The sequence below is a fragment of the Mustela nivalis genome, assembly GCF_964662115.1.
Source record: "Mustela nivalis genome assembly, chromosome: 7".
Taxonomy (NCBI): Eukaryota; Metazoa; Chordata; class Mammalia; order Carnivora; family Mustelidae; genus Mustela; species Mustela nivalis.
The window spans coordinates 75,310,876-75,323,927 of NC_139026.1; the positions used below are offsets into that span (position 1 = coordinate 75,310,876).

The following is a 13,052-nucleotide window of genomic DNA, read 5'->3' on the forward strand; positions in this document are numbered from 1 at the left end:
ACCATGAAGATTATAGAAATTTATAAAATGACTATCATATAAAGTTAATGTGATAACATTTACTGAAGGACTACCATGTGCCTGGAACTGCAATAAAACATGGGGATAAAATGATGAACAAAATGGTCTATGTCCACTGGGAACTCAGATCAACAGAAATTTCAGAAATAATCATACCATTCAATAAATGTTATAACATGTTCATGTGTTTATCAATCTTAAGGAGAGGTCCTTAGACTTTTTTATTATTATTATTAAGTAAACTTTGCCCCCAACATGGGGCTGAAACTCATAACCCCAAGATCAAGAGTTGCATGTTCTACTGACTGAGCCAGCTGGGTGTCCTGAGGTACTTAGACTTTTAATTGAATTTATTTTCAAGCTATAAGCAATTAAGCAACACTGGTAATATAATTTTCAGGAACAGAACATATGAAAAGCAAGAGATTAAAACAGAGCATGTGATAAAACAAAGGACTACACATTGTCCAGAAAAGTCAGTAAAAAAGATGAAAAATTTTGTATTTCGATGAAAAATTTTGTATTTCAATTTGAGTCAGAAATTGTGGTCACAAAAATACTAGATGCTATGAGACAAAGGTTAAAATTTATTTACTATGTTTAAGGAAGAAATTAAGTCAATAAAGTTTAGAGAGATTTCCATTGAAATGTTTTGGCACTTACAGAAATAAGATTTGGAAAATTGAAAAAATAAAAATACAATGATATGGCACTATAATCACCAGCACTTACTGGTAACTGAATCTTTTTCTAAGTCTGTTTAGGTTGGTGCTCCTAATTTTAAAATGCTGAAGTAAATATGTTGGTGTGTTTCCTATCACTGCATGACAACTAATTTCCTGCTGGTTTTATTAGGGAAAGATAAACTATGTTAACTGTTTGGGAACTTTATTAAAAATGATGATTATAAGATAATGTTACTATAAGAATTAAATAACCTAATGAATATAAAGCAATAGTAAGTTTGGAGGCTGGAATATAGTTAGTGCCTAACCAATGTTAGTATTTCAAACAGTAAACATTATGGCAGTTTATTGCCCCTATAGTAAGGATGCAAATTGGTATGTGGAACTCAGTATAAGAAAATATGGTAATGTCTTAATCAAAATACTTGTAAAATATATATGCTATATAGACATACATAAATAAATGCAGGATGTAGATATAAAAGGATAAAAAATTGTCTCTGGGCAATAACTCAAGGAGAAATATTTTAGCAAAAACATAGCACTGCTATTCTTTTATGATAGTTATTGTTAACATTTATAATTCATTTATAGCCTGTTTACTTCCCAAAAGAATTTGAAGTGGCTTTTTTTTTTTTTAAAGATTTTATTTATTTGAGAGAGAGGGAGAACAGGAGCAGGAGGGAGGGGCAGAGGGAGAGGGAGAAGCAGACTCCCCACTGAGCAGGGAGCCCACATGGGGCTGGATCCCAGGATCCTGAGATCATGACCTGAACTGAAGGCAGATGCTTAACTGCTTAACCGACTGAGCACCCAGGCACCCCTGATGTGGGTTATCATTAAAAAGCATATCTATATTGAATAAGACTAAAACCTCACTACAACTGGGAAAGGAAGAAACCAAAATCCTGGGGTAAAAGGCTTCTTAATATATTTAGAAGCAGATCTTAGGTGCCACATCAGTCACCAAATGGAAGGCCTGAACACTAATTTAGGATCTTCTTAAAGAGCTATACAATGTGGCTGTTGGGGAGGAAAACCTTTTTCCTCTTAAATTCTCTTGGGTTCTATCTTTGGGAGCCCATGAATTAAAATGGCAAAAGCAAGAGAATAGGCAAGTTTGGTCACACATGAGCTCACAAAGAAAGCTCAAAGAAATGGCTACAATACAGGGTTTATAGGTCAGCTTAATAGGAAAAGGGAGGGGGAGAAAGGACACTTAGAGAAAAACAGAAGACTTTTATGGAAAACAAAGTGGGCCTTTCGAGAGTAAATGGGAGGTGTGATAGTCTTTTGACAATTTTCTTTTATGTCATCTCTCATCTGATTCCTCCAATGATAGGAGAGATCTTCCCTGGGATGGGGTAGTCTTCCTTGAAGGGGGTTTGATGGTAGCTGAATCTTTTGGAATGCTCTGGTTTTAGGAAGATGGAGGGAGAGCATTTTAGACAAAGCTTGATTTTTACATCTGTTGATTCTTAAACATCTTTAGCTCAAAATAATTTTTACCGTGAGAGGTATCTACTGGATCCCTCCATGTATATTAAGAAAATAGAATGGCAAACCACTAAATAGTCCTGGTATTGAAAATTCTAAAGAATATCACTTTACAGTGATGAATTTTCATAATCATTACTATAATAAGACTATCCTTCAATGTGTTAGAAGCTAAAACTTCTGGAAAATGGGAACTTTCACTGGACATAAAATGGTTTTTTATGTAGAGCATGCTTTACCTCCTAACTTTACCAGTTTTTCCTCACTCTGGAAATAAAAATTAGAGGCAAAAACCAAACCAAACCAAACCAAACCCAAAAAACGTCATGGAAATACCTATTGATAATAAGGCACTGGTTTCTCTCTTCATTCAAAAAGCAATTTCTGAGGATAAAATAAAAATTTGTTTTGCATCAAATTTATAGATATCTTAAAATTACCTCTAATTTCTTGGCACAAGATCCGTTAACAAGCGCAATCACACCATCATCAGATACCTAAGCAAAGAATATGAGCAACATGCTACATAAATGAGAAAGATGAAAGTAAAATTTTCTAAATATTATTAATCATTTATATATAGTCTTGTTGCCTCCCATTGTAAGGACCTATTTAACCAGAGCAATTTCATCTGGGTTAAACAGTGATTTTGTTGTTATGCAGTAAAACTTAAACTGACCCTGTTCTCCCAGCCCCCCAGGGTAACTTACTTAAAAACAAGTCTGGGAAACCAGTAAAAATGGCCGACCAGTCCCTGATAACAGAGCCCAAATACAAGGGTGGGTCAGGTCAGGTGGAGATAACAGAGCCTAAATGCAGGGATGAGTCGGGCCAGGTGGAGACATCCAATCAGTGGAGCATGCATACTGTCTCCCTAGCTACCAAGGAGTGTGGGCCCTACATTTTGGGTGCCTTTTGGGCACCAATTCTTATCAAGGTGATAGGCTAGTTCAAATAGCTACTATGGGGTGACTTTTAATTCAATTGGCAACCCGTGTGTGACCTAGCACCACTGTGCAGCTTTCTCTGTGTGTTGCAATCTCACTGGCCACCTGTGTGTGGCCAGGCTCAACCACATGGCCTTTTCTCTATAAAAGTTAGCCTGTGAGGCTGGTCGGTTTGATTCTCGATGCTTAGTGCAAAATAAATCTTTGTTTGACCTTTACTTTATATCAGTCTCGCTCCTTTGATCAAGGACCCTAACATATGGGGGCTCGTCTGGGATCAAACAACAAGAACTGAGCCAGCATCAGAATTTCTGGGAAAAGCCTCTGGAGGTAAGATCTCAAGATTTTATTCTGTGAGATCCAGTCTGTCTGTCTGGTTGAGGACTCCAGGGTATAGCCCACTGGGGAGAAGGTGGACACAGCATTGCTTCCCAGGGCTGGAGTGGATGTGGGGATGCCCCATCCCTCTTCTGGTAGATCACCGGCAGTTCAAGTCCCCCTAGGCGGTCAGAGGACCAAGAAAATCCCCACCAGCAGGTGTTTGCAGGAGACCAAGAAAATCCCCACTGGCTGCTGGGCCTGAAGTTGTATCTGTCTTGTCTTTTTGTTGTCTGTTGTGTTGCTTGTTATGTTAATAGGGGACCAAGAAAATCCCCACCAGCGAGTGTTTGTAGGGGACTGAGAAAATCCCCACCAGTGGCAAGTTCTGGGTAAGGGCCGCTGGGTCTGTGGTTGTCTTTGTCTTGTCTTTTTTTGTCTGTTGTGTTGTTTGTTGTGTTTGAAGAAATGGGGCAAGCAAAGAGTAATGGGACTCTGACTTTCATCTCTCCATTCCTCCTAATAGATGTGGGTCTTCTCCCTTTCTCATTTCTTGTGTTAATGGCTATAACTGGAGCCAACTGTGGTTAGTCTAACTCGAGACAGAGACTGTAAGAAATATTCCCAAGCAGCTGCTGAAACTCCCTTTGTTTTGGGGAAATTCCTTGCCTTCTCTGGCCCGACATGGACTGCCTAGCCCCTCCCTCCTTGCTGGCGGGAAGGTATGGCATCTGCTCATCTGTTGGAGCTGATGAGCTCTAAAACTGGGAACCTTTCTCAGCCTTCTGGTGGCACTTTGTTCTTCTGTCTCCCATTCTGTTTCTGCACCAACTTGGGTGCGGCCTGCATAACTGGCCCCTAGACCATCCTCGGTGCTTCCTGCACCATGGCTCCTTTTCTCTTCACTGTAAGGAAACAAGGAGAGCACCCCCTGGACCTAACACCCCTCGTTCCAGATCTTCGCACCTGTGTCTTCCATTCGAAGTGGAGTGGGCCCAGGTGGAACGTAAATCAGTATTTGAACAAAGTTAAGTTTGCTGTTTTAATTAGGATGAACATGTCTTTTGAGTTAACAGCAGTAAATGTGAAACTTCAATCAGAGTTTACTGAGGGTCAAATAAGCTCATATTATTTGTTGAAATCTGTTAGCGAAGAGATGACTAAAACTGATGGTCAATTGTCTGTCTCAAAGTTTTAATGGGTAATTGTTAAAGTAGCTTTCAAAGTCTTTGGTAACCTGAAACTTTAAAGTTTTGCTTGGATGACAAATGGAATTAAATTTGTTGGACATCTAGGTCTTAACCAAATGGGATAAAATGCTAGATCACTGGTTGCTAGAACTAGGTTTTTGCTTTTGAAATCTGTTGGTAAACATGTTTTGTGCTTAACTGATCCATAAATTTGCCTTCTAAGAATTGTTGTAACAGTTCACAATTGGTTAATATTTAGTCTTCATTAGAGATTGAGATGTTTCTAAGAAAATGTAAATGCTTTTCTCTTTGCCTGCCCAGGATTGTAAATGAGATCTCTTTTACTCATAAGGCTTTTCCTTGATATGCTAACTTACTCAGGAAGTACTACTAAACCAATGATAAACCTTGGGTTACATTTGGGTAAATGCTGTAACTACTCTAGAGATTCTATACATTTCCTACAGTTTTAATGTTTTGGTAAGGATCATCACTTGATATTTAACCATATATATTCTGAATTCTTGTCATTTGTAATTGTTTTAATTCTCTTGTAAAATGAATTCTACCTTAAAGGAATTCATAAGGGAGACTTTCAGGACAAATACAGGTCTTTGATATGTTGAAATCCTGTAACTGAAATGGGTAAGAATTTCCAGAAGTAAGAGATGCATTCAGACTAAACCAGAATTAATAACATGGGACTAAATGAACTGAAAGATTATAATGTTGTGTCTCTTAATGTTTTGTCTTATTTTAAACAATTACTGGTTCTGTAATGTTTGCTCTTCCAAACTAGGGAAACTTTTTCTTAAGTTATCTGTAACTTACAGAGATGTAAAAGCATTCATTCATAAACAAATCAAGGCATTCAACTTTTCTCTCTATCTGAACTATCTAAAACTCAAAAGGTCTCAGCAAGTATTCTTTCTTCCTTGGCAATCAGTCATTTGCATAAGTTCAATAAGAATCTGTTCTCCTTATAACAGGACACCATTAGGAACACTGGTTATTTTACCAAGGCTTTGACTGGAATGTCATATTTTAAAAAGATTCACATATGACCAGACAGCTTAAAGGAACTAAGGTCAACTTTATAAAACCTGGAGCCATAAAGCCCTTTGGAACTGTTAGCCTGATACCTTGCTTACAAAGTTCCCAGCAGCCTCACCAGTTGAGTAAAGAATGTCACTTCCTGGCAGGTACAGGAACCTCAGGATACTTTGGGGACCTCAGGAAGAGAAATTCACCCAAATCTGACAGGTACTGCAGGCATGCTTGATGGCAAGTATGTGGCTTGCCTTCTGGCCTGGAGAGGCTACTAAAAGTTCAACCTAGAGATTCCTTTGCTGGAACTTTGAAGTTCCAGCAAAGCAGATTCTAAAAGATCTATATGATCACTCACTGTTCTTGCTGAGCTTATGTAAATAATTAGGCCAAGTTAAAACTGGACTTGTTTTTCAAATAAATTAGTCCTGATTTGGCTATCTTTGGAAATGAGGGTTATTTTAGAGAGAAAAATTATGTTTTAATAAAACAACTTTAGGGCTATTAAATTCTAGATTTGGCTGTCTTTAAATATTTGTTTACCTAAGCTAGACAACTCTGAAGGTAAACTTCAGAGAGGTTGCACAATAGCTTGTTTAGGCAATCTTGTCTTTGCCAGTCAGTCAGCCCCAGATATAAGGAGGAAACTTCAGAAAATTGAAAGATTTGAAGGGAAGAATCTGAGTTAGTGGGAATAGCAGAAATAGCCATTGAGGACTATGAGTCACGAAAGCTCTCTTACAGACTCTGCATGAAAAAGTTATCGGGTGTCAGCAATGAAAGCACAGCTTTGTCAGAGCCACGCCAGTTATTTTGGCTTTGATCTCCACAAGGGAGTGCATTCACTGTCTGAGTCCAGGAAACAGGTGATGACCCAATACCCCCACCCCACCACGCCCCGAGGGAGTTTCTTGGGACAATGGGCCACTGCTGGCTATGGATACCGTAGTTCATGGAAATTGCCCAACCTCTCTATGAAGTGACTCAGGTTGGACTCACTATGATAGAGTGGACAGCTGGGCCAGAAGGAGCATTTCGGGAGTTACAAACAGCCTTACCGAGTGCCCCAGCAGTGGTCATCCCAGATGTTACCAAACCCTTCCACTTGTATGTGGATGAAAAGGCAGGGGTGGCCAAAGGAGTTTTGACTCAGACTCTGGGGCCTTGGCAAAGGCCAGTAGCTTATCTTAGCAAGAAACTAGATCCAGTAGTGGCTGGGTTCCCCCCTTGCCTCCGTATACTTGCTGCTATGGCCCTCTTGGTCAAGGATGAAAGTAAATTGACTTCAGGTCAAAATCTCATCTTGACCCCACTCGTACTATGGATGGCCTTCTCCGGACTCCACCAGACTGGTGGATGACAAACGCCTGAGTGACAGGGTATCAGGCCCTCCTCCTCAATGAACCAAAAGTGACTTTCTGGCCCCCAGCAGTACTAAATCCAGCCACGTTGCTGCTAGAGGAGCTGGATGACCACCCACATGACTGGGGGAGGTCCTAACCCAGGTCACAGGAATAAGGCCAGATCTCAGAGACTCCCCTCCTGGATGCAAAGATGACTCTGTTCATAGACAGGAATAGCTACATGGTCAATGGAAAGAGGTATGCAGGGGCTGTGGTGGTTTCTCCTGAGCAGGAACTCTGGATGGTGGCCCTGCCACACAGAACCTCCATGCAAAAAAAGCGGAGCTGATTGTACTCACCAAGGCACTGCAGATGGCCAAGGGTAAGACCGCCAACATCTATTCGAACAGTAGGCTGGGTAGAAGCTTTCTCTGCCAAATATGAGATGTCAGGAGTGGTAGCCAAAAAGCTACTAGAGGTTTGGGTTACCTCTTGTGATTGGAGTCATACAACAGCCCTGCATTTGTGAGTTCAATCTCACAGGCATTGCCAATGCCATGGGCACTAATTGGAAACTACATTGTGCCTACCCACCCCAGAGCTCCAGGCAAGTAGAGAGAATGAACAGGACTCTTAAATTAAGAGACCTTGACAAAGCTAATTCTGGAGACTGGTGGTGGATGGGTGGATCTCCTTCCTTTCGCCTTCCTCAGGGCATGATGTACACCCTACTTAAACAAGGTGACCCCATTTGAAATAATGTTTGGAAGACACACCCCCCACCGCTCTTCCCTTGGCTATAAGAGGTTGCCCTAGCAGAAATGACTGATCAGTCTGTACTCCAGTCACTGCAGGCACTACAGTCTGTCTAGCCCATGCAGGAATCTGAACTGCCCACACTGAGATGGAGACAGAGGTGGATCCACGTCCTTATCAACCCAGGGACTTGGTTTTTATATGCCACCACCAAGTGGGAAACTTGGAGCCTCGCTAGAAGGGACTGTTTACTGTCATCCTGACCACCCCCACGGCAATAAAAGTAGAAGGCATTGGGGCCTGGGTTCATGCAGGTCACATAAAATGAGCCGAGGATGAGGATGCCCCCCCCCAGAGATGGGTGCCACTGCCAATGGACCCTGCCGACTGTGGACTAAAGCTAAGACTCAAAAACAATGAGTTCACTGAGTTCATTGTTGCTCTTATTGTTAAAGTATAGGTGGGAAATATAGACAATTAGGGCTTGACATAACTATTTCTAGAAAAGGGGGGGCTCTGTGTAGCCCTAGGAAAGGAATCCTGTTTCTGGGTAAATCACACTGGAGTAATTAAAAACAGTCTGGCAGCCATTAAAAAGAGAACATAGAACTAGTTGAAAAGTCAAGCTAATCTCCAAAGAAAAAGGGGGAATGTAAGGGCCTATTTAGCCAGAGCAATTTCATCTGGGTTAAACAGTGATTTTGTTGTTATGCAGTAAAACTTAAACTGACCCTGCCCCCCAGGGTAACTTACTTGAAAACAAGTCTGGGAAACCAGTAAAATATGGTCGAACAGTCCCTGATAACAGAACCCAAATACAAGGGTGGGTCAGGGCAGGTGGAGATAAGAGCCCAAATGCAGGGATGAGTCGGGCCAGGTGGAGACATCCAATCAGTGGAGCACACATACTGTCTCCCTAGCTACCAAGGAGTGTGGGCCCCACATTTTGGGTGCCTTTTGGGCACCAATTTTGACCAAGGTGATAGGCTAGTTCAAATAGCTACTACGGGGTGACTTGTAATTCAATTGGCCACTTGTGTGTGACCTAGCACGACTGTGCAGCTTTCTCTGTGTGTTGCAATCTCATTGGCCACCTGTGTGTGGCCAGGCTCAACCACATGGCCTTTACTCTATAAAAGTTAGCCTGTGAGGCTGGGAGTCGTTGCTCTCTCTGTAAGAGAAGGCCCCAAATGGTCAGTTTGATTCTTGATGCTTGGTGCAAAATAAAGCTTTGTTTGACCTTCCCTTTGTGTCACTTTCACTCCTTTGATCATGGACCCTAACACCATTCAGCAAACTTATGTTATAGCCACCCTTATCTTTTTCACTTTTGCTTAAAATAATTGACAGGAATGTGCCAAGTTGTATAACTATGGAAGCATGAGGATGTCAACAATTCCAACAAAAATTTTAAAAAATTAATTATGTTTTTCTGATGAATCATGGAAAATCACTGGGCAAACACATACAGCCTAGTATTTCAAGTCTCTATTTCATTTACCTGAGTAGCTGAAAAATCAACACACTGCAAAAACGGGCAGTTTTCTCCTAATGCATGTAAGGACACATCAGTAATACCTAAACAGCCACCTAAATCAATGATCTTTAGCAGCCGGCAGTTGAGTGCAAGAGCAAGGACTCCTTCATCAGTGAGATTGCAGCATCTTTTCAAAGAAGCCTCATGCAGGTATGAACAAGAGGAAGCCACAGCTTTTATTCCTGAGGGAAAACAATTATGTATCAATGAGCTGTACACATATATACATGAGAAATGCGACTGATTTTCATTTTAGCAATCACCGGTATTGATATATCCAACTGTATGTTAGCCTTTTGCGAAGTAGTCCATCTCTGAGGATATACTTATTTTCCAGTGATGCTGTCATCATTAAAACTTTCTTGGAATATTTTAGGAATTCTCTACATACGCTGTAGTATATCATTGAGAATATCTGCGGAGTGGCAAGTCTTTATTGACAACTAAATTTGCCTTTAGAAAATAGCCAAAAGACATTCAGAATCAAATTAGATCATTAAATAATAGATGAATCTCCTTTTTATTAAAACAAAAGTTTTAAAGTAATAAAGTTAATTTTCTTGTGGAGTCTGAAGGGACATCAAAAGTTAAACTGCCCAAATGTCTTACGTGATTGTTTTCATGCTTATCCTTAGGGATCATACTTCCGCCTCTCCATTCTCTCTTCCCCTTTTGACATTTAAATCCAATTAAAATGATGTAAATACACTTTGGAGATGGGTACATGATAATGTGCCACAAAAATAAGAGTATTTTTTGTGAGGCATTATTTGTGTAAACATTTAGAAACTTAGGCTTCTTTGTAGTATTAAGAATAGCCTAACTGGCTAACCAAGATGATCTCAAAATACAACCAACTACTACAAAACTTCCCAGAAACCTAGCTAGTCAAATAAGTTCCTCTTTTTTTTAAAGGATTATTTATTTATTTGAGAGAGAAAGAGAGAGATTGAGAGAACTAGTGGGAGGAGGAGCAGAGGGAGAAGCAGACTCCCTGTGGAGAAGGGAGCCCAACACAGGACTCAATCCCAAGACCCTGAGATCATGGGATCATGACAGGCCAACACAGTTGCTTAACTGACTCAGCCACCAGGTGCCCTAGTCCCTCTTTCTGATATTGAAGGAAAAGGTTAAAATCCTTTATTGATTTTTTTAAAATCAATAGGGTAAAAATCCTCTAATTCATGTAATAATGACACTGAAAAATGTGGTTGGACTGGCTATTAAAAAACTATGCATTGTAGGGGATAAAAGGTAGCATAGGGATTATAGTCAATGGTGTTGTAATAGGGTTGTATGATGGCAGATGGTAGTGCCATCTTAAAAAAACCCAACCCATAAAAACAAAAAACAAACTATCATTGAACAGACTGATAGGAGAGTGCCTAGGAAATTTAATCTGATGGTGATTTAAGTTTCAGTGGTAATTTTACATCAAGAAAGCCTTAACAAACTATGAACTGGTAAACAGCAAATCAATTTCAAAGTGTTCTAAGCTCTCTTACATGGATGTCCATCCATGTTTACTCTAAATATGTTTCTCTCTCTCTCTTTTTTTTAAAAAAAGATTTACTTATTTACTTGAGAGAGAGTGTGAGAGAGAGCATGAGGGTTGGAGGGGGAGGGGCAAAGGGACCGGGAGAGAGAAACCCTAGGCAGAGGGCTCACTGAGCCTGGAGCTGAATGCCATGCCAGGCTCCATCCCATGATCCTGAGATCATGATCCTGAGCCAAAACCAAGAGTTAGATGCTTAACTGACTGCACTACCCAGGCGCCCCTACTTCGAATATGTTTAAATTATAAGTAGTGACTTAGTGTATCACTTAAATTCCAGCAATGGTTGTAAGTTGGAATTCTAATTTGGATTCTTTATCTTAGCTTGAATATTTCTATTGAATAGAAATATTCTATTCTATTGAATATTTCTATTTCTGCTTCTTTAACATCTTCATACTCACTTTTGACATATTCACTACCCCTTTGTTGTTCCAAAATTATACTAGATGGTGAATAGTAATTTATCAATTTATTCAGTGTTAATAAACATACCTTTTGAAGTTATGGAAATCCTGTTTTCTTTTGAGGAACTTAAATTTAATTTCTTTAGTTTTCTGCAGTTACACAGGTGCAGGAGAGCAGTATCTGAAATATCACAGCTTCGCAAATCTAGAGTTTGCACTTCAGGGTGTAAAATCTGTAAAAACACATGATTGCAAAAAATAATTTTTTCCTATAAATATAAAAGTTTGTTCCATATTTAGTGTTTTGGTGGTCATGACAGACAAATGGTGGATGGAAAATACAGCAAAGAATACAAAAACCTATCTGAGTGCAGATACATACATAAATCAGGAAAAAATACGCCCACTTTCAATTGGAGGTATGGTTTCTAGTGCTGCCACTTTACACATGGCTTTGATGAGATAGCTGGTACAGAGTAAGGACACACCAGATCTGAAAATCTGATAATCAAGGTCACCACCTTGATAAGCATGTGCTTATCTTTTCCCAGTAGTTCTGTTATTAGAGATCCTAGCTATGTGCCTCTGCTTAGCAGGTATGAGTATATATATAGCCTCTATATACTGAACGGTTATAGGATGTGAGTATCACTTTTCTATTACATTTATGTCCTTCATTCTTATTGGGAGAGAGTACAAACAAATCTAGTATTACTGATTGTTTACTTAAGGGCAAAAAACAGCAAATTGATTTCAAAGTGTTCTGAGCTCTCTTCCTTGGTTTTTCCTTCCTTCCTTCCTTCCTTCCTCGCTCCTTCCCTCCCTCTATCCCTTCCTTCCTTCCTTCCTCCCTCTCTCCTTTCCTCCCTTCTCTCCTATGTTCCTTCCTTCCCTCCTTTAGAATGAGGGGGTGGGAAGGGGCAGAGGAAGAAGAGAGAATCTTAAGCAGGCTGCTTTCTACTTTTTTCCATAGTAGAAATACCTTTACTTTTCTGAATAAAAGTAATAAAAGTACTAATGTAAAAGAATCAGACAATATTGAAAAGTTATAAAAATGGTAAAATAACTATTTATATTTATTAAGCACTTACCAAGAAAGATAAAAAAAAGTGTGCTATGTACATTATGTCATTTAATATTCTCTCTCAAACACAGACCCCTGAGAGACTTTTTATAAATCCGGGAATTGAGGCACCTGGAGCTTAAGTAGTAGAACAAAGTACATAGTCAAAAAAAAAAAAAAAAAAAAAGCAGGGCTAGGATTGAAAACAGCTCTTTCTAATTCTAAAGGCCATGCTTTTATCCACTATAACTAAAATTAACCATAATACCAATACCCAGAGAAAAACAGTATTAGTTCTGATTTTTTTTGAGTTAAAAAAAGATGAAAAATGGGATCAGATTATATATACTTATAAGATGAGCACTTTTTACAAAAATGATTTATTGTGGTTGTATTCTGTTCCATTCTATGCACACACCATAACATATTACATGCATTCTACACTGACAAATGCTTCAGATGAAGATTTAGGCTGATTTAGAAAGCAATACAGTATAGTGATTAAGAACATGTCTTCTGGAGGCAGTCTGCCTGAGTTTGAACCCTATGAGTGTGATCAAGCTCTGGTTTTTGTATGTGTGTGTGTGGCCCTCAATGTCCTCATTATTAAAATGGGGATTATATTTTGTAAGAAGTAAAGGTGTCTTGTTTATAATATATACTATATGTAACTGTGAACTATTAT

The 13,052-nt window shown here is 39.4% G+C and overlaps 1 protein-coding gene across 4 annotated transcripts in view; it reads right to left on the bottom strand.

Annotated features, from left to right (window-relative positions):
• AMN1 (antagonist of mitotic exit network 1 homolog) overlaps nt 1-13,052 on the bottom strand; it is a 108,474-nt gene that overhangs the window by 19,601 nt on the left and 75,821 nt on the right. For all 4 annotated transcript variants that reach the window (XM_082738657.1, XM_082738656.1, XM_082738654.1 and 1 more), the window contains 3 exons: nt 11,393-11,537; nt 9,307-9,524; nt 2,645-2,701 (listed from right to left, as the gene is read on the bottom strand). In XM_082738657.1, coding sequence (XP_082594783.1) covers nt 2,645-2,701; nt 9,307-9,524; nt 11,393-11,537 — 420 coding nt within the window. The remainder of the gene's footprint in view (nt 1-2,644; nt 2,702-9,306; nt 9,525-11,392; nt 11,538-13,052) is intronic.